The 21,007-nt window shown below is 37.2% G+C and overlaps 3 protein-coding genes across 3 annotated transcripts; 2 read left to right on the top strand and 1 right to left on the bottom strand.

Annotated features, from left to right (window-relative positions):
- Nucleotides 1-1,537: 1,537 nt before the first annotated feature.
- Nucleotides 1,538-8,860, bottom strand: LOC103452091 (probable thimet oligopeptidase). Its single transcript, XM_008391578.4, has 20 exons — nt 8,581-8,860; nt 8,284-8,405; nt 7,603-7,766; nt 7,322-7,412; nt 6,975-7,154; nt 6,516-6,596; nt 6,265-6,345; nt 5,815-5,907; nt 5,487-5,567; nt 5,248-5,410; nt 5,035-5,155; nt 4,873-4,945; nt 4,387-4,494; nt 3,444-3,541; nt 3,318-3,363; nt 3,058-3,154; nt 2,605-2,678; nt 2,430-2,534; nt 2,161-2,241; nt 1,538-2,008 (listed from the first exon to the last, which is right to left on the bottom strand). Exons 1-20 carry the CDS (start codon nt 8,735-8,737, stop codon nt 1,898-1,900), a joined length of 2,127 nt encoding a protein of 708 aa, XP_008389800.2. The 5' UTR covers nt 8,738-8,860; the 3' UTR covers nt 1,538-1,897.
- A 1,664-nt stretch (nt 8,861-10,524) lies between these two features.
- Nucleotides 10,525-14,442, top strand: LOC103452090 (uncharacterized). The gene is made up of 6 exons (XM_008391577.4): nt 10,525-10,794; nt 10,908-11,044; nt 11,794-12,146; nt 12,601-12,697; nt 12,789-13,070; nt 13,193-14,442. The coding sequence occupies exons 1-6, from the start codon at nt 10,653-10,655 to the stop codon at nt 14,189-14,191; spliced, it is 2,010 nt and encodes a 669-aa protein (XP_008389799.2). The 5' UTR covers nt 10,525-10,652; the 3' UTR covers nt 14,192-14,442.
- A 2,385-nt stretch (nt 14,443-16,827) lies between these two features.
- LOC103452089 (F-box protein SKIP14-like) lies at nt 16,828-20,643 on the top strand. Its single transcript, XM_008391576.4, has 2 exons — nt 16,828-18,554; nt 18,956-20,643. Exons 1-2 carry the CDS (start codon nt 17,619-17,621, stop codon nt 19,508-19,510), a joined length of 1,491 nt encoding a protein of 496 aa, XP_008389798.2. The 5' UTR covers nt 16,828-17,618; the 3' UTR covers nt 19,511-20,643.
- The last annotated feature ends 364 nt before the right edge of the window (nt 20,644-21,007 follow it).

Raw genomic sequence — 21,007 nt, 5'->3', positions numbered from 1 at the left:
AATTTAAAACTAGCCATCTTGCCACACAAGTACTCATGTGGCAATTGACTCTTTTGATTTTTCATTTGAAAAAACAAAAAACAGAAAAATAAAGTAATATATTTAAAAAAAATAAAGTTAGCTACAGGAGTGGGTTTTTTTTTCTGTGAATTTCTATTTTATTTGTATATTTAATGGGAGATGACAATTTTGGAATTATGAATGTTTCACCATTTTTTACTTCTCCCTTTATATATATCATTGTACTTATAAAAAAATAAAAAATAATAATAAAAAGTGGTAGTTGATTTGATTCTTTTAGAATTGATAGTGTATAAACTAAGGAGAGATGATAGACTTGACCTCATAATAAGCTAATAAAAATGTGATTCAAATTCATCTTTAATGAGAATCGAACATTTACAAGTTAAAAAAAAATAGCATAAAATCGTAGCACTAAGTGATGGTATATGTTTTAACCTTAGAAACCTAATCCAAGAATGAGATGTTGCTTCCTAATTTCGCTGTGCGGGTCAGAACGAGCCACTCTTAGCCGTCCAAAGTCCAACTTCATGATGAACTAGTCTCCCCAACACCATAGAATTCTTTATAATGAAAAAGAAAAAAGTAACAAGAAATAATTGTCACATAGTTATACTTCACCTATCTCAAGAGAGAGAAAAAGAGTGGCGGAAAGAGTTTTTTCAAACGTGTCAAGAATACGAAACGGTATGACATATGTATAAGTAAAGGAAAGTAATTTTTCAATGTGCCGAAATGTAAGGTAGTCATATGTTGTTATACAAATTATTATTTTTTTTCAAGTTTTTCTTTACTTGTATAATGACATACAGCATTTTTCCCGTGTTCTGACACCTAGACCGGGAGTAGGAGGAAATATTCAATCTTCAACTCACAGTGCTACACCAAGTCAACCGTCAAGCACGAGGTGTTCTTCTGGATAGTCAGACATGGCAAGTTGTGATTAAATTCTAATAATGCCCATAATTTTTTCATTTTGTTTGTACCATACTTTATCAATCTCGAAACTACTAAACACCAGTCAACATCATACCTTCAAGAATCCACTGAGGGGTTCATGTTGAAGCACCGCTACTGAAGCACAAGAGTTTCCCTCCAACCAGAAGGCCAATCATAGAGCGACACATGTCAACATCATAATAAAACTCATCGAGTCTCACATCGACCGCGGACAAAAGCTAAAGACTCTGCTTAACTATAAAAAAAGATCATTCTCCTACAATGAATCTCTAATGTCATTATTGTACTTAAACTAGTCATTAAAACCCACTAATGATAATTATGTTTAAACCTATGTATTTGTGTAAACCTTTCACTATTAATGAGAACTCTTCTGCTCCGTGAAAGTAGTCGGACTTGGGACGAACCACGTACATTATGTGTTTGCTTCTCTATCTCTACCTCTTTACACATCATCATCACTAAGTGACCGGAGCAACCGAACGAATGTCACAAACTTGACACTTTACGTTGTTCCAAAGTCTTCACTGATTTTGTGTATCAACACATTTTAAAATACTAAATACTAAATTATTGATTAATTTGAATGCAATAGAATGCAAATAAGTTTTTAGTTATGAACAGGAAGGGGTCGTGGCTTAAGTAACAAGTCTTCCATATTAAAGAGAGACGAATAATTACAAGAACGACAGTTGCTGGCTTTTCTGGAGCGACCAAAATTGCAATGCTCTAAACTTAAGCAACCTACAACCGCAAGTCTAGCCCTAACCTCAACAGAAAAACTCGTTGCCGCTGCAAACGCTGCGAAGATTGACGAAAAACACAAGAGGTGATACTGAATAATGTTACCGGAAACCAAAACCGCAAGATGATCTTGCCTTATCGGAGAATAGGGTAGGCAAAGTTCCGTCTGCATTCACAATCGGTATTGTGATTTGCTGTCGATAAAAGCTTGAATTGATGGTTCTCTCCCAAGAAAGCCAGTTAACAGTTCAATGGGTTCCCTTGACCCTCCTGGGGCCAGTACCTACAAGGACAATAATAACGAAATAAACCAAACGGGATTAGACTACTTCGATCTTAATTAAGAGATTTTGAGGGAGATTAACGAGTATGAGGAGATGGAGAAATTAAATCAAAATTGGCAACACTTCTCTCTCTATCGAGCAACTTCTTTACCTTGTTTCTGAACTGCATGCCAACATACTGGTTCAGATAACTCTCATGAAACTTTGAAGCAAATATATCAGCCGCAAAAACCTACAAGAAACATTTGAGGCATCAGCGCTGGTTGTTGGAGAATCACGGATGATAAGGATGAAATTCTTCAAACGTAACCATTGAATCGGGCAATACAACCACAATTGGCAATTGTTATTGCAAACTTGGGAAACGATGTAACAAGGATATGTTGCTTTACTATTTTCAATAATGGATGGGTGACAAACCTCACTCCAAATACGGCTGTAACAAGCAGCTTCGTGACCAATGGCGCTGGATGGAAAACGTGAAGCTGGATTGACATCTTCTAACATTGGCAACCCTAACATGATCTGATGAAACAGAGTCAATAATACCCTGAAATGCAACTTCACAAAGAAATTACTGGAAACAACTACATACCCTTGGATGAAGATGCTTGAACAACTCAACCATGTCAACATTTTCAGTAGAATGTATAATTTGATCAAAAAGACCTGAAAATATAACGACTTTTAAGTTTACATTAAAAATTGAAATATCTGCTTCACCAAAAACAAACGATAATTCAACATTTCAGGATTTCTTTGTACAAACTTTTTCGAGAGATCCAAATCAAAGTTTACATTAAAAATTGAAATATCTGCTTCACCAAAAACAAACGATAATTCGACATTTCAGGATTTCTTTGTACAAACTTTTTCGAAAGATCTAAATCAACACCAAACCAATAAAAATACAAAAGGTTCTACCAGCAAATGCTTTCCAAGGACAAAAGCTGTCTAACAATTTTTTTTATCTAAGAAACAAACACAACCTAAAAAACGATTCTTTGAATAATTAATGAGGTGCAGCTTCTATAGTTAGAGTACTTACAATAGAGAATTTCTTGCTTCATTTTAAGCGCAGAAAAGGAATATCTCCATCTTTTAATGGATTTGCACATTTCGTTGTTGATAGGCTTTGTTATATCCTACATGTAAATTCAAGGTATATGATACATCAGGCAATTTAACTCATTCAATATAGCTGAAAAAACATGAGAGGTTCCCTTTGGGAAGGGGAGAGAGCACATTGATTTCCAAAGCATTTACCACTTTAATTTAAAACAAAAATATTAATAAAACATGTGTTACCTGATGGAAACCAGATATCAACTTCAAAGTGAAGCTTTCGTAACACCTGAAAATTACACAATTAAGAAGCATTAATTTGGGCCATGCATATTCCTAGAAAAGGGTACAATATGATCCATTAATTACCAGTTCTCCAGCACCAGAGCAGGAACCTCTACAAAATCTGGATCAAAACCCAGCCCAGAAAATCTGGCAAACGATGCACGATTGCATATATGTTGGACCTGAAGGTTTATAATTCACAGAAGAACCTGTTATTTATGGACTACAGATAATGGAGTCAAACTCAGAAGAATGATGTTCCAGGCTGAATCGATTTCTATTTTCTACAATCAATTAACTATAGCAGGGGTTCTTTTCAATCAATTAAACATCTTTTCGAGATTCATCATTTCAAACTTAAATAACTTAAAGTAAGTTCCAGTATGCCATCATTGAGACATCATTCAATAAAGCTAATTTTGTTCTCAAAACATCTAGGAGACCCGATAACTTATTCATATTCTATTTGACTATTAGATCTTCACAAGTATGCAGGTTGCAAGCTAGTGGCAGTTAAGGGACACCACCCAGGCTTAAGTTAGAGTGGATCCTTGGAAGTAGGTGGACTTTACCACCAGGCATTTCTCGTAAGAGCAAAGCCTTTGCACTCAAAGTCCCTATTTCAGCAAAGTTCCTACTCGTAGAGCAACATTGTTGAACGCACTGCCAAAGGCCTTAATCTCTGCATCTTAACAAGGCAGAAACTAGATAGTGAGGAACTTCTCTGTCAGTAATGCACTTCATACCATTCACAAGTAGCCATCTTTCCTATGTCATCACCCTACATGTGCATTTCCTGACCTATTTAAAGTCCTTTGAAGGCTGTCAAAGACTTATTAACCATTTATGAGTTAGTAAAGATGGGACCAGTAAAGGATGAAGGTGGGTAACGAGGGTGCAGCATTTTAAATTGCAATGCTTTATGCTTACCAGAGAAGAGTTTCTAAAAACAAATAACATGTAGCAAAGGAGATTGCAAGTTCTGATTATTACTGAGAAATTATGTGAATGATAGAAGACAACATACCACATGGCCAAACTCATGGAAAAGATTCACAACTTCGGAGAATCTCAGTAATGCAGGTTGACCACTAGCATCCTTTTGGAATTGAGATAAGAGTAACGCCACTGGAATCTAGTTACCAACAAAAAAAAAGATGTAAGTTAATAGCACAGATCAATGGCTTTTAAAAATTTCAGTTAACATGATTCGCTACATTAATATGACAATTAAATATCTGAACTACTAATAGTTATAGTCATTTTCACTCAATCACAATGAGAAGCAGTGCATCACGTACAAATGAGAAGAAAATTGGAGCTTTACACACAAAAATGTTCTTGTAAGAAAAAAGCCATGATCAAAAGAAGGTTTCAAATCTATCTCAAGGAGAGGAGATCACTCACCAAAAGCAATATTTCTTTTACTACAGCTATTGAATATCAATTTCCTTTTGACAACAAGGCTTATATTACGCGGATAATATTTATGATTACAAACTGGAAACACAACCTGACGTGATCCATTCGTTGATGATGCACCATTTTGAAGAGCCACCACACAGGTATGATTATATTTTCTTTCCCTGTTCACAGACAACATAAACCATTTGTTAGCAACTCAAATAAATAAATAGAGAAAGAGCTAAAATTTTGAAGGAAGCACTCCTTCAACCTTGTGTACATATCGAGGTAGAAATGACCCAAAAGTTCACCAGAACTTAAGTCATAGACTGAGTAAACGGAAACATCAGAATGCCAAACCTCAGAATCTTTAAGTTCTTCAAATCTTAAACCTACACAAGAAAAATTGAATTTCAACTATCACTATTATCTTTCATGAAAAGAATAAGTTTATGGGATATATTAAAGTATCATGAAGAATTACCAAAAAGGTCTTGCACTATCTTGAAGACCCCAGATAGAACCAAATTTACTGGAAAGTATTGTTTCAGAGCTCCAATGTCCATGTTAAACTGCTGTGCTTCAGCCTTCTTGACATAATATAGCAGATCCTCAATTCCAAACGGATGGTCTCCTTCCTCTTTTCTCTGATACAACATAAAACACAACACAATCAGCCATGATATAAACCAAACCACTGGGAAATGCAAAAGATATTCTAACCTTCAAATCTTTCAACATGGAAAGCTCCGTGGTAGCCGGGTCGGTCAAACTATTGGATATGTCCTCTAAGAACTCAAAAACCTGAATAGTCACACCCACAAATATGAGCTACAAGAAATAATTGCAAGCAAATGGAGTGAAAGATGGTCCCTATAAAAGAACAAATGGACATAAATGTTGAAGGTTAGTCAGTTAATCTCTTATCCATCAGGCCATCAAATTTTCCACTGTTATCACACTACCTCAAAAATAATCCAACCAAATAGACATAGAACAGAAAAACAGTTGAACCATGAATATCTTAAGAAAAATGTAATGTCAAACAAACCTTTGAGGGTGCTTTTGCCATTCTAAGACCAACTGCATAGTCTGCATAACTTGCATAGCCAAGTAACCGAGCAAATTTATGGCGCAGTTGGACCTAAACAAGCAAAATATCAGACACAATTGTCTTCATCATAATTCACAACATAATCATAGTGAGATATGTAAGGAGACAGAAAATCAATGCTACATAGAAAATTAATGTCAATAAAATAAATTTCTTTAAGGATAAGGAACAAAAAGAATAATGACAGATTTTAGTCACCTAAGCAAAACCTATAGAAAAATGTCTGACCAGGAAAATTGAACTTCTAAAAAGCATTTAAAAATTGGAGTTAAACTAAAGGCTAGCTGTTTAATTCAATTTTTGTAGATCTACAAGACCGAAATTGATTTAAAGATTGATTATCTAGTTGGAAGTAAAATAAGCAGGAGAAGAAAAAAAATCTTTTACCAAATCTTCTAAGATAGAAAGATTGACTTCTCCACCCCTCTTTCCATATGCCACTGCAACTTTCCTCCTTGTTGTTCCAACCTTTACAAATGCTCAAAATGAATTTGTCAATGACATTAATAAAGATTCTGAAATCATTAAACAACACAAGAAACTAAATGTCAATGTTGACAAATTTTTTCTGGTGTTGGAACTTGGCGCAAAGTCCAGAAATACACATTTTCCTTAAATATGAACTCAGCAGATCATACCTGACAAAGTTCAAGTACTGCTGCCACGTGATGACTTTTCAGAGTCACCTTGAATTTACCATCTGTAACTTTGCCTAAACTCTGCACATGGAATTTTTTTTTATTTTATAAATGAAACATGTTTTAGCCGACCCCACTTAGTGGGAAAAGGCTTTGTTGTTGTTGTTGTTGTTGTATAAATGAAACATGTTTAGAGATTTATTAAGAGACAATGTACATAGTAACAAGCTTATTTACATTTTACTTAAAATGATTGTTCTGTATTTATGTGAATAAATTATAAAAATAGCTACGCAAAAGATATTTTTCACAAGTTGGCAATAAATGACGAGTCAGTCAAGACTATGGAAAGAGCTTTAACCGTTGATTCTGTCAGGGTAAGTAAACTTGCACACAGTGGCCTCCATGAAGGTAAGTTTGCACAAAAATAAAAAATTGAGGGAAAAAAAATTACTACACCTTAAGAAACTCTGGTGGTAACCCAGCCAACTCAGCCTCAGTGAAGTGAAGGAAAGTACTGTCATCATTTAAATTTTGAACATACCGCAAACTTAGCTCATCGATTTGGACTCTCACGCGTTGCATTTCCTCTGTCTTAGTTAAAGTAAGATTCAACCCATTGCGTTCAAAGTCTCTCATCTGTCACTGATTGGAAAGGAATCAACATCCAGCAAAAAGAAAAAGAGAGCCTCAAGCAAAATTATCAGAACAACATATTATTTTAAAGTAAGCATAATAGACAGAGAATAAAAAAAAAACCATAATATAAAATAAAATAAACTCTACAAAACGTTCTTACTCCTTACCAAGGCCTGAGTATAGTGCTTTGCTTCAGCATTCACCCACTCCCCTCTTGCAGCAAAAGCTTTGACGACACGGTATACATCTTCACGCTTGCTGTTCAGTTCGCAATATACAGAAAGATGTATTATTTATTTCCGCTAGTCTTTAAAATCTTCTACATAACTTTCTAGTTCAATTCAATGTTGTTGCACATGAGATATATCAAATATATAACCACACAAAACACTATAAAAGTTCAATATACTTTCAGAATTAGGGACCATCATCCATTAATGAATCATACCTGCAAGTCAGAACATGAGCATCTATTCTCCGCTCTGCTTCGGCACTCGCTTTGTGAACATCATCAGAAGTGGAAACCATCTTAGGAAACACACAAGACTGGACTAGTGGAAATTGTTGCGCCTCTAGTTCTGCTAGAGGTGAAATAACATTCATAAATGTAACCTGTACAAAACAGCCGGTATTAAGATTGACTCATACTCATCAAACAAAAAACAAAGCAGTTTAAAAATTAAAATAGTCACTTAAATTCTGTTTGTTCGCTAAAATCAATATTGTTACAAGCGATAGTATTCCCTGAATCGAATTTGAGAAACGTAGAGCTTTCCAAGCCAGATTAGTTGCATAAATTCAAATGCAAGAGCTACTGAGCTGGATTTCATACTAAATTTTGTGAATTGCTTACAACCAATTAACCGTATCTAGTGGAACTGACGCAAACCGGTAATAAAATCAGCTCAAATTCATAAATTAAAAGAAAAATCAACTTAATTACTCACTGAAATGATGGCTTCTCCATGAAAAATATAAATTCATGCAAATTAAACTAATTTCTAAATCGAATTTCAGAAATGCATGACTTAAACGAGCTTTCCAAACCATACTAGCGACATAAATTAAATTCAAATGCGAAAGCTACTGAGCTAGAATTTCATACTGAACTGCGTGAATTGCTTACAACCTTATCGAGTGGAACCGAAGCAACCGCATCGTGGACCTCTTTCGACTTGGAAATGATTCGGTCCGCCAATTTCAAAATTTCGGACGCCGATATATTAACCCGAACCTTAGAGCCCTGAAGATCTGCAAGAACTCACAAAAGCACAAAGTGAGAGAGAGGGAGAGAGTAAACGAAAAGACTGTTTGGTTGTATGGAAAACGAAAATCACAGGCAGAATAGCTAAAGCGTGCGAATAAGACTGTTCGGCTGTCAGGAAAGTGAAAAGAAAATCAATGAGTAACGAAGAAGAAGCCTTACCTTTCTTCCTTCTGTTCTTCATGTGAGCGTTGAAGGCGGTGATTCCGAGGTTAGCAGCGAGGGCGAGCAGAGCAGCGGCGCCGCCGAAGGCCAGGAGGCTGCTGCGTTCCCGCTTCTGTCTGGGCATTTTCTCGCCGTTTCCCGGAATTTCCGTCATTTGCTTAGTGCTTTTTTTCTCTCTCACCAAACGGCAATTGCGAGGGAGGGAAACTATATGTCATAGACTCATAGGCGGAAAAGAGAGGCAATTTGTTGACCCAATTTTAACGAGCCGGGCGATATAAATATTTTGAAATTGTTGGAGGCCTATCCTTGTCAGATGGCGCAATCTCGGCCCTTGCTTTTCCTTAATTTTGGGGTTATTAAATTGGGGAGTGGGTTTGGGCCATTGAATGACCCGGTTTGGATCCAATTTTATTTTTGCAATTTAAAAAAAAACAATTTATTATTTCTATCACAGAGGCGGAAAACATCTTCGAACCTCGAATGCAGAAGTGTATGCTCTTGACTAACAGTAATGGAGCTATAACTTTGTTTCATTTGCTATCCGCACTCAAAAATACTAGTTTCAAATGTAAAACAATTATAATTAGTGATTTTAACACCCATAATTTAGTTTTTGAATACGTTTTTTTATTATCACTAGACTATAGCCACTGAAGAATATGGATTTTTTTTTTTTCTGTAACATTATGAATTGAAAAATATGTTTTTATTATATTTTTGAGTTATGGTTGAGAATGGGTGAGTAGATTTTGATTAGGTGTACTCCACAAGCATGAGAGTAGGTAGATAGGTGTAAGTACTTAATTAAATATATTATTGCAAATTGTGGATGGTTATGAATTGAAAGTTTAGTGAATGGTGGTAAAGAAGTGGGACCCTATGTTAACCTGTCGACAGGATGAGGATCCATGGATCATTTCTTGGGAATTTTAGAAATCCTCGTATCTTTATCGTATATATACGGTTAGTTTTCGTTAGATATTATTTGTGTTTAAATTTAAATAAAAAAATTCAAATAATTTTTAACCCTATAATATACAATAAATGATTAGGATGTAAGAATCCTATGATCCCCACAATTTGGATCCGGATGGAATCCAAATCCCTGTCCACAGCACATACATATTAATATGTTGAACAAGAACTCCTAACTTTAAGAAGCAATTACCCTTCATTCAATTTGTTGTAGTTAGTAGAAGTTAGGACTTGGCAGAATTAGATTGAGTTATCAAAAAATATAAAATGAAGAGGAAACACGGACCATGTTGTACACATGCAAAATGTGTGTCATATTATATAGTACACAATAAAAATAACATCTATAACGAGTTATTCTCTTATTCAGACGTTAATATTCAGTCTTTTATCTATCTACATGTTTTTCATTCAAATTTTAAATTTTAATTATCAAAATATTAGATTCCATAATCTAAACAGGCAGATCGACGCCTATGCCACATCTAGATGTAAATATTTTTTATGTTTAAAAAAAAATTAGCTCATTATTTTTGTGATTTTAATTCGTTTAATTACGTAACGAAGAAACTGTTATTAGCGATTAAAAAGATCAGCATGCCCTAGTTCATAGTTATAAAAATTAATTGTATATGATTATTTCGGATGATAATAATAATGAATTATAATTTTGCAAGGATTCTATTTTTCCATTGGATATCTCTACTCGCATACTTTTTTTATTTTTTATCTCTCGCACATTTTTGTTGATATTCTTTTGTTGATATTCTTTAATTAGTTCAATCAAAAGTCCAAAAATTAAGCAGAATATGTGAAAAGTAAAAAAATGTGTATTGATAGCACTACCATTTTCCATTTACAAGGTTGAAGGTTACAACTTACAAGGAACTCCCTTACACGGGCCCGTCATTTTCGCAGACTGTCAGACTAAATATTGGACCTTGAAGCCCAAAAAACTGGATTGAATGGTCCTTACCCGACCCGTTGGTGTAGTCAAGTAGTCCATTCGATGGTACCACTCGGCCGAATCCGATACATCTCTGCATTCGGACACTTTTCTCTGTCGTCTGTTTGGCAAGCGAGAAAATCCAATGCCTCCGAAAGGCAAAGACAAGCAGCGCGCCGCCGCGTCGCCGCAGCAGCCGCCGCCTTCACTTGAAGATCTCTTCAGTTCTCTCAATAAGCACATCGAGGAATCCGAATTCGAAAATGCCGTCAAGGTTGCAGATCAAGGTTATAACCTCCTCCTCGTTAATTCAATATCTAATCTCGTTTTTTCCTGAAATTTGGATTGTAATTCCAAATTAAGTTGCGTAATTGTGATTTTTTTTGGTAACGTATCGCAGTTCTCTCGATTAACCGTGGCGATGAGGACGCACTTCGATGCAAGGTCGTGGCCTTGATCAAGGCCGACGACATTGACGCCGCCCTTTCCACGATTCGATCTTCCAAGAGTCCTCCCGCGGATTTCAGCTTCTTTGAGGTTCGTAACTTCGATTATTTCTTAGCAATCAGCGGTAAATTTTGGTTATTTTCGCTGCATTATGTTACTTGTTTGTTATTAAGTCTTTTCTGTTCAGCCATTGGTTATATATAACTAGTGAAATGGAAGATAGCTGGTGATTTAGAAAAAATTCAATAGCATAGTTACATTGGCACTTCCACCGATATGGTACAAACCCGTGATTATGGTTGGTACATTGTAAAAATCAATAGCATAATTTCATCGGCATTTCCGCCGATATGGTACAAACCCGTGATTGTGGTTGGTACCTTGTAAATTTTCAGGGTTAGGGTTTACCAACGTGTCTGATATTTGTTAGACGAGGTCGATTCACATTTGAATGCAAGAATATCTTAGAAATTCAGAATCTTGATTTTTATATATACACCATATAATTTGTTTATGTATTGATTACTTAGAATGCACCTACGTCTATGGAATATATAGTAGTGTAACTACTAACTGCACGAAATTTGAAATTACAAATTGCGGGTGGTTAGCGTTGTTGGTTTGAGTGGAATAAGCATAGAATTCCTGTTCAAATACTTACATGTCTCCTCCCACATTTGAGAATTAATTTATCTGATTTGAACAATGTACCGAGAGCAAGTCCATCATCATATTTATCTGATGGTTCTGGTTGTATGTTTAGTTGCGCAAAATGCTTTAAAGACACACATAAATATTTCTCATTGATGTTCTTTTCTTTTTTCTGTGTTCCTAAATAGGCATACTGCTTATACAGAAATAACAAGCTAGATGAAGCTCTCGAGTCCTTGAAGAGGCAAGAGAGAGATTCTGTAACCATGATATTAGAATCCCAGATTTTATTTCGCTCAGGAAAGATGGATGCTTGTATTGATATATATCAGAACCTTCCAAAACCCAAGGTCGAATTGTTAGAGATAAATTCTGCAGCTAGTTTGGTTGCAGCTGGAAGGGCATCTGAAGTTAAACGTACACTGGAAGCACTTGGGGTTAAAGCAACTAACAGTTTTATGCTTGCATTCAACACTGCCTGTTCTTTGGTTCAATTGCAAAAGTATACAGAGGCAGAGCAGCTCCTTCTGAAAGCCAGAAGGTAAAATGTTACTTTTATTTGTTGAATTTGACAACTCCCAAGCAAGTCATATTTTAGGCAGTAAATGCTTTTGGTTGTTACTATTTCTCTGTCCTTAATTTGTAATACAACGCTATAAATTTTGTTTGGATTGATTTTAGAGTATCTTTTGAAGAAATTTTGAGCCTAAGTATCACGGACTAAAAAGTTTTTGTGTAGATCTGGTTTTCCCCTCATTAATCCCCTGATAAAGTCATATGTAAAAGTGTTAATCATTTCCTCCCTCAGTAATAATTTCTCATGAATTGTTTTTGTATTTTAGTTCAACGTGTCCCTTTAGTAATATTCTTAAAACCACCATTCACTTTGCTACTAAACAGCCTTTCATTGTGTTTATACAATACAAATTGAGCTATAGAAACTCTTATCTGAAAGTGAGAATGAACTGATGGAGGTGAATCACTTGGTATCTCAGAATTGGCCAGGAAGAACTCTTCTCTGATAATGTACCTGAAGACAAAATACAAATTGAATTGGCGCCAATAGCTGTCCAGTTGGCCTATGTTCAGCAGGTAATATTGTAATGTTAAGTAGAATTTTCTCTTATCTTTTGCAAAGTTAGGAATCCAATAGCCACTGATGAAAATTAACTTCTTCCAACAGCTTCTTGGGCAGAAACAAGAGGCCATCGAAGCTTATACGGACATTATTAAACAAGATATGGCAGATGAGGTATCGCTTGGTGTGGCAGTCAACAACCTCATTGCTTTGAGAGGTCCAAGAGATGTTTCTGATGGCCTGAAGAAACTTGATCGACTAAAAGATAAGGACAAGCAAAACTTCCATATGACTCCTGGACTAGACAACAAGCTTTCACCAAAACAAAAAGAATCAATATACGTGAACCGGGTTCTTCTACTACTCCATGCGAATAAAATGGATCAGGTCTTTCTCTTTGCTTTTTATGTCTTTTCGAGTACTATGCTGTGAATCTATCACATAAGTAGGCCATTATTGGTGCTCCAGCTCCCCTTTGCTGATCTCAACTCTTTGCTTCAAATTTACAGGCTCGAGAAATCGTTGCTGCACTGCCTGACATGTTTCCTGATAGCGTGATGCCTGTGTTACTTCAAGCTGCAGTTTTTGTAAGAGAGAACAGGGCTGGGAAAGCTGAAGAAATTTTAGGGCAGTTTTCCAAGAAGTTCCCTGACAAATCCAAGGTGGTTCTCTTAGTGAGGGCACAGGTTGCTGCTGCTGCTGGCCACCCTCTTATTGCAGCTGAGTCTCTTGGTAAGATACCTGATATACAGCACATGCCTGCCACTGTTGCTACTCTTGTGTCTCTTAGAGAGCGTGCCGGGGACATTGATGGTGCAACTGCTGTTCTTGATGCTGCAATCAACTGGTGGTCAAATGCCATGACTGAGGACAATAAGCTTAGCGTTTTAATGCAAGAGGCTGCTTCGTTCAAGCTCCGGCATGGCCGAGAAGAGGAGGCTGCCCGTCTATATGAGGAGCTTGTGAAAAGCCATGGAAGTGTGGAAGCATTGGTTGGGCTTGTAACTACAGTTGCTCGTGTGGATGTTAAGAAGGCAGAAGCTTATGAGCAGAAGCTGAAACCGTTACCAGGTTTGAAGGGGGTCAATGTGGATAGTCTGGAGAAGACTTCTGGGGCCAAACACAATGAGGGTGTATCTCATGTTAAGATCACGGAGACATATGATGAGGGGAAGACTAAGGCCAAGGCAAAGAGAAAGAGAAAGAGAAAGCCAAAGTATCCTAAAGGGTTTGACCCTGCAAACCCGGGGCCACCGCCAGATCCCGAGAGGTGGCTCCCCAAGAGAGAAAGGTCAAGTTACAGGCCCAAGAGAAAGGATAAAAGAGCAGCTCAGGTAAGAGGCTCCCAGGGTTCTGTAGCTAGAGATAAACATGAAACTGGTGCCGCTTCCAACACTTCAAACACAAAATCAAACCAAGCAGCTACCTCAAAAGGAGCCTCCCAAAATGCAGTTGCAGAGCCATCCAAGCCTTCTTCATCAAAGTCGCGAAAAAAATCTAGGAACTAGTGATAAGGATCCAATTTTCCGGGTTGATTTTTGTGACAGGTTGCAGAATTAGACAATTTAATTTGGTGCCCTAGTGACTAGAGAGAGATTTTGTAGTTAAATTATTGGCCTTTTTTCTGCTTCTGATTCAAGACGATCAAAAATGACGAATTTCATAGGAAAATGGGTTCAGAACTTGATTTTTATGTCTTGTGAATTTCAGCTGTGATTTGATGTTTCACTCCATTATTCCAATTTGGTGTATTTTGTTACGTATTGTGCCCAACTCCATGAGTTCTTACATTACATGCACCCGTCGGGACACCATTGTAGCGTCCAAGCGAATAATATAAAACCTTTGTTTTTATTTTTCCGTAGCAACGCGTGATAAATTTGACAGTTTTTGTCCCGTTTCAAGCAAGTCTCTTTATCTCCGTCCCCGTGTTACCGGATGCCAAAGCTTCATGCGTTGTGAATGCATGCACCAGAAATCTCACGGGCATTTTTTGTGCTTGAGCGGGGAATGGATTTGTTTAGTGGCGTGAAATGTGCAGATGCCTTGGAAGTGCGGATTTCCTTGAGAATGTGAGTTGTGAGATGCTTGCCGAAAGAGCATCTTTGAGAACTCCAAGTTATCAAGATTTCTTGGCCCTTGAAATTGGTCACCCTCCCGTCTCTCTCCTTAACGTCCAAGAAATAAACTTATTTATTTATACATATATTTCCTACTGTTTTTATTCATTATTTTGTTTTAAGCATCTCTTTTATATTGGTTAAAAGCCGAAAACATTCTAGAATGTGTTCATCTAAGTGCTTATTTGTTAAGGTTTATTTGCATTTTTCTGTTCAGTTTATCGACAAAACATCAACAACCATATCAACGTTTTTAAAAGTCGAAGTATTGACGTATCAGCAATATCAATTCTATCATCAACGTTTCAATGATATATCTGTATTATATAAAAGTTCAATTAACGCACTTGAGAAAAAATATCAATCTACACATTTTTTTTCATTACTTCTCCTCCAAGGCTTGGACCATTTCAAAGCCATTAATTTCTTCTTATTTTTCATTTTTATAAACAAAAAAATAATATTAATTTCCACTAAAAGTAATTTGTTATATTTTGGTTAGACTATACAATAGATTTTCATTACCTCTCCATTTTCAAGCCCCACATATCAACAACCAACCAATAAACAAAGCAACAAAACAAATAAATCAATCAATTCACCTAAATAACCAAATGAATGAATAAATAAATCAACATACAAAAAGGGTAAAAATGTAAATTCACTTGTGAAAGGGGTTAGGACGAAAAAGGAAAGATGAACTTCCCCAAGGGGTTTTTGAACTTTTGACGGAAGAAAAAGAAAAACTTGGGAAAGGGGTAGGGTTCGGATTATCCTAATAGATAATGCCGAAAGCCATCGAGGCCCAATTAAATCTACCACGCGTAAAAGTGGGTCCCTGTGTGACACGTCAGCAACTTGACCGCTTGGAAGCAGGAAAGAGGATCCGAGGATTCTGGAATTCATTCGTTGGGTTGGTTTATCGTATATTGTACGATCAGTTTTTATCATGTATTGTTCATGTTTAATTTTAAATAAAATATTTAATTTTAAATAAAATTATTTAAAATAATTTTTAATCTCACAATGTATGATGAACGGACACGATTTAAAAATTATCAGAATCCTCTCACAAAGAGAATTCGGAGAAGATCGAACCTCCAAACAGAAAGAAACTCTACCAACACACATTCCCAAACACGGCCTCTCTTCCCTCCAACTTACGCTCACCCACCAAACTGTAAACCTCCCATCCTCAATGACTTATTTACCCTCCACCTGATGTGCAACGTCAAACGGTCACAAATGGAAACCCAAATCCAATTTTTACTAAGACAAAAAGGGTAAAAAAGTGCATTAAGAAAATGGTAATTCTCACTGAGCTCTCGTTTCGTTAATAATATCAGGTAATTTATGTTTTCATACGAAAATATTTGTTGAGTGTATATTGCTTAATTAGATGCCAAAATGTGTTATGTGAGTTATATTTTTATACATTTAAAAAGTATAGTTTTCATAAATAAGAATTTTACTAAGACAAAAAGGAAAAATAAAATACATTAAGAAAATGGTAATTTTCACTGAGCTTTCGTTTCATTAAAATATCAAGTGATTTTTGTTTTCATATGGAAATATTCTTTGAGTATATATTGCTTAACTAGATGTCAAAATGTGTTACGTGAGTTATTTTTTTACATTTAAAGGGTATACTTTTCTTAAACAATGTTCTTATTTATTTTCCATTAATTTCTTAAGTTATAGTGTACAATTCGTAATTCAAAATTTTCCCTTTGTCCAATTTCAAAAAATGGAGACCCAATTGGCAAAAAACCTGAAATACAAGGTGTAATTATTAATATAAAAAAAGATATTAATTAATTTAATTTGGAAGGTGAGAGAGTTGAAAGAGAGCGAGAGATGGGGGCGGGGGAGAAGGCGAGAGGCACTTGGGAATCAGAGCGAAACAAGGATTCCTCCTCCCGCCATATCTTACTGCGAAGAAGCAGTAACTCTTTCCAACTACCGACACGTGTCCTTCTCCCCACCCTCTCTCTCCTAAATTGGACAATTCACCCTCACCCTTCACTTTCTCTCTCTTCCCTTAATATTTTTCTCGCCTCTTTTTTTTATTATTTCTACACGTTTATTCAATTTTCTAGGCGTTTCTCCTTCTCTCTCTCTCTCTGAACTCGATCGACAAGCGCTCGTCCTCTGTTCGGATCGATTCCCCACCTCGGAAAAGAGCAGAATGTTCTGAAAGCCCTACAATTTCAATCGAATCGAGCAGAAAGCTGATATCTTTTTCTCCTTCGTCTTCTTATTCTGCGAGGGTTCGGTACCAGGAGGCGGCTTTGGTTTGTCGATTGCGTTCGTCAGAGCAAAAACTAGGGTTGGTGGTAATTGTTTCGATTTGTTTCTGATTTGATTTCATTTGGGTATCCCTCGAATTATCAGTTTCTCCTTCCAATTTATCGAAACTTTGTTTCTTTGATCCGTTCTCTATTGGGTATCTGTTTTTTTGTCGTTTCGTATAAACCCTAGGTTAGTCGAATAAAAAAACCCCCAAAAAAAGTTAAATTCTTTGATTCTTATCTCTGTAGATAAATTGGTTACGGCGTTGGTTTTTTCGTTTCCATTCCAGCTGATTTTAGGTTATTTGCAAGAGACTCTGTGAAATTTTTGGGCGTCGTTTTAGTTTGCCATCAGAAATTGAGGGTTTTCTTGTTAGATCTTCCTTCCCCTTGTTACATATTTTTCTAATTTTTCCCACACTTACTTGGTTAATCGAAAAAAAAAAAGAGAGAAAAAGGGTTCAAAAATCTAGGGTTTGTGTATAGACTTATGTAGAGAGAAATTTGGTCGGGGTGTATATTCAATGGCTTTGAATTTTTCCCATCGACCAATCTTTCCGGGGCATCTGTCCGAGGACAATTTGGTTTCTCCAATGAGGATTGCCAATGGGTACCTCGTGGAGGGTATACCTGAGAGGAATGGAGATGGTTTTGGTAGGCCTTGGCATTCAAACCGGGAAGTGAATGATTGCTTTGATTATGGAAGAGATAGATGTGATAGGAGTTGCTCACAGGATCCAGTTTCAAATGACATTCTTGATCTATTGCCTTCGGACCCTTTTGGCATGGATATAAGTACCACGTTTACGGCTATCACGGGCTGGCTTGAGGATTTGGAAGCGGACTATGGTGGTTACAGAAGGGATGAGGTGGGGACAAGTAATGATAACTACGAACTTTTCGCGGAATTGAATTTTATCTGGAATAATGCTATGAGGTTCCAGGCATTCCCTGGGAAAATTGGGGTTGATCACAAGGCTAATGTAGCAAGTGGATTCTGTGGGTGCTCAAAAGAGAAGGGAGTTGGTGATGCGTCCTTACACAGCGATTTTGGATCAGCATGTCCAGTCGCTGATGTTCTGAATTTGGGCAATGAAAGTTGTGGTTTTTCCAATCAGCAAAATGTAGAAGTCCAGCATGGCTATGGGATTTGCGCTGGTGGTGATGGAGGAGCTCCTCATGGGGCGATGATGTTTGCCCTTAGTTATCTGGGGGTGCAGGATCTTCTTCATGTAGAAGGTACTTGCAGATCTCTCCGTTCTACAGTTCGCGGTGACCCCCTTTTGTGGAGAAATATTCACATAGATCAACCGCTGAACGAGAAGATTACCGATGATGTTCTCTTGCAATTAACCGATCGGGCTCAAGGAAATCTGCAGAGCTTGAGCCTAGTGGAGTGCCCAAGGATCACTGATGATGGTCTGAAGCGTGTGCTTGAAAGTAATCCCAGGCTAACCAAGGTTAGTTTTTGGCTTCTGGATTTTATCTCAACAATTGCAAGTGTTTTTTCCTTCAATTTTTTTTTATTATTGTCTCTTTACAAGAAATATATATCTCTGCACCACCATTCATGGTTATTACTTGTTTACCTTAAATTTCTTTGACTTGTGCTCAAAGTTAACTCTAAAAAAGGTCGTACCCAGTGCACAAGGCTCCCGCTTTACGCAGGGTCTGGGAGAGGTGAATGTCGGCTAGCCTTACCCCCATTTTATGGAGAGGCTGCTCCCAAGTCTCGAACCCGAGACCTACCGCTCATGGGCGAAGGCACTTGCCATCGCACCAAAGTTAACTCTAGTGAAGAAAAATTTGATTGTTTTTCAAGCTCATTAACTTCATTTAAACGTTCCCTTTGTTTGTGCAGTTGAGCGTGCCAGGATGTACTAGACTCAGTATTGAGGGCATCGTGAATAGCTTAAAGGCTTTCAATTCTAAGGGTGCACAAGGTGTGAGGCATTTACGAATTGGTGGACTATATGGTGTGACACAGAAGCATTTTGAAGAATTGAAGTTCTTGTTGCGAACTGACAGTCAGATGCAGCCTAATTCACGCAAGCCACACTTTTATCACAGAGGGAACTTTTACCTGCCCTCTGATGATGATAGCGACATTGATATTGAAATGTGCCCCAGATGCCAGAACCTGAGGCTTGTCTATGATTGCCCTGCCGAGGCTTGTCAAAGGAAAGAACATCCAACTCAGGTATGCAGGGCCTGCACACTTTGCATAGGGAGGTGTATTCAGTGTGGTCGGTGCGTTAATGATTGTGAATATGAGGAAACATTTTGTTTGGAGTTGCTTTGCTCAGATTGTTGGAACCAGCTACTTGAGTCTCAAGAGACACAGGACGGAACATACGGTCCATCCAAACCTTTTGTTCTCCATGAACGGAATGATACCTTTGGTCGGCATGGCTAGGTTCTGTTGGTTCTGTAGATCTGCTGGTTCCGTATTATGGATGAGTAAATTACAAGGGGTTACTAAGGTATCCAATCAGTTTAAGATTATGGTTCCTTTATCTCATACCGCTTGGTCAGCTGGCTTTGTTGGGCTTAGTCTATTGGTTGACTTCAGCTTTGGCGGTTTGTATCTCATCTGGGGCTCCGAGACCACTGCTAGTACGTTGTGATGAATAGAAAAAAAAATGTTAAAAAATAAAAACAAAAGAGATGGAAATTTTAGGGGTGAAGGAGATTGTGAACAAAGTTCTGCATCCACTGTCCACGGCAGGGAATTTTGTTCTGGTGATTCCGTTAGTTGGCTGTGGCATGAATAAATGTTCTACGAGCAGTATGTTCATTTGCCTTTGAATATTGTGTATGAAGTCTGTTAGCATCTAACCAAGATGTGAGGTAGCCTACCAGAGCAGTAAACGGTAGGGAACTACTACTTGTAGAGAGCAAAGTGGAATGGTAACTTATTCGTTGTACATCATCCATTGTGCTCCGTGAACTCTATGCTGGCGCATGGAAGCGGTCGTTGGTTACTTGTGAAGTGTTTGAAGCGTGAAGTAGGTGGGTTCTCGCAGTCATACAAGGAGTTACGTTGTTCATTTTTTCCAGTTGTGCAGCAGTTTATGTTTCGAAGATTGCTGCTGCAGTAGCATGCTCTTCTGTGACCTGTTATTTGTGATGAAGCCCTGAGCAGGACTGGATCCTCTACCTGGCTTTATACACTGTACTGATTTTCCTCCATTGTCATATATAATGCCACTCCACAGATTTGTTCTTGTTTAGTCAAGAACGAAGCTACTATTGTTTCCTGCCACCGGAAACATTGTTGTTCATAAAAGACGGGGCATGTACGTTGTTAATAAGTGACGGGGCTTGTACGTTGTCCATAGAAGGCCGTGCTGGTACATTGTTCTTGCTTTGGAGGACGACTTTCGTCTGTCTCAGTTACGATTTATGGCAACTTCACTGTATGTTATCTTTCGTGTGTGCATAGAGCACAAAGTTATCAGCTTCTTTTCGGTCGAAACGAATGTTGTAAAATGTACTTTGGCAATCAAGTTATGGTTTTATGTAAAAGTGTTGCTCTTGCTATGTGTATTCTCTATTTTCCACTTTCCTTGGATGTATTATTCTCTTTATCTTACGATTTTCCCACATGTTCTTTCATCTTTTATATTTTTCTCCATTGGCACATACGTTGATCGTTGAGGCCTTAATCCTTTCAATTGTTGATCCTTTGAGCATGTTTTGTGACAATGTTGTCCCTATCGAAGTTGGGGCAGAAGTAGACTGTTCTAGTCAATTTGGTTACGGATTTGTGAGATGGAGAACTTACCAGTTTCACAAAGATTTGCAAATACTACACAGGAACACAAAAAAGGTAATACTACAGAGACTAAATTTGTAGACTAAATTGTGTAAACTAAATGATATGTAAGTTAATGATTGGATTATTACTTGA

Source organism: Malus domestica, chromosome 13 (genome assembly GCF_042453785.1).
Source record: "Malus domestica chromosome 13, GDT2T_hap1".
NCBI classification, from domain to species: domain Eukaryota; kingdom Viridiplantae; phylum Streptophyta; class Magnoliopsida; order Rosales; family Rosaceae; genus Malus; species Malus domestica.
Note: the sequence above shows the minus strand (reverse complement) of the source record. Positions and strands in the feature narration are given on the sequence as shown.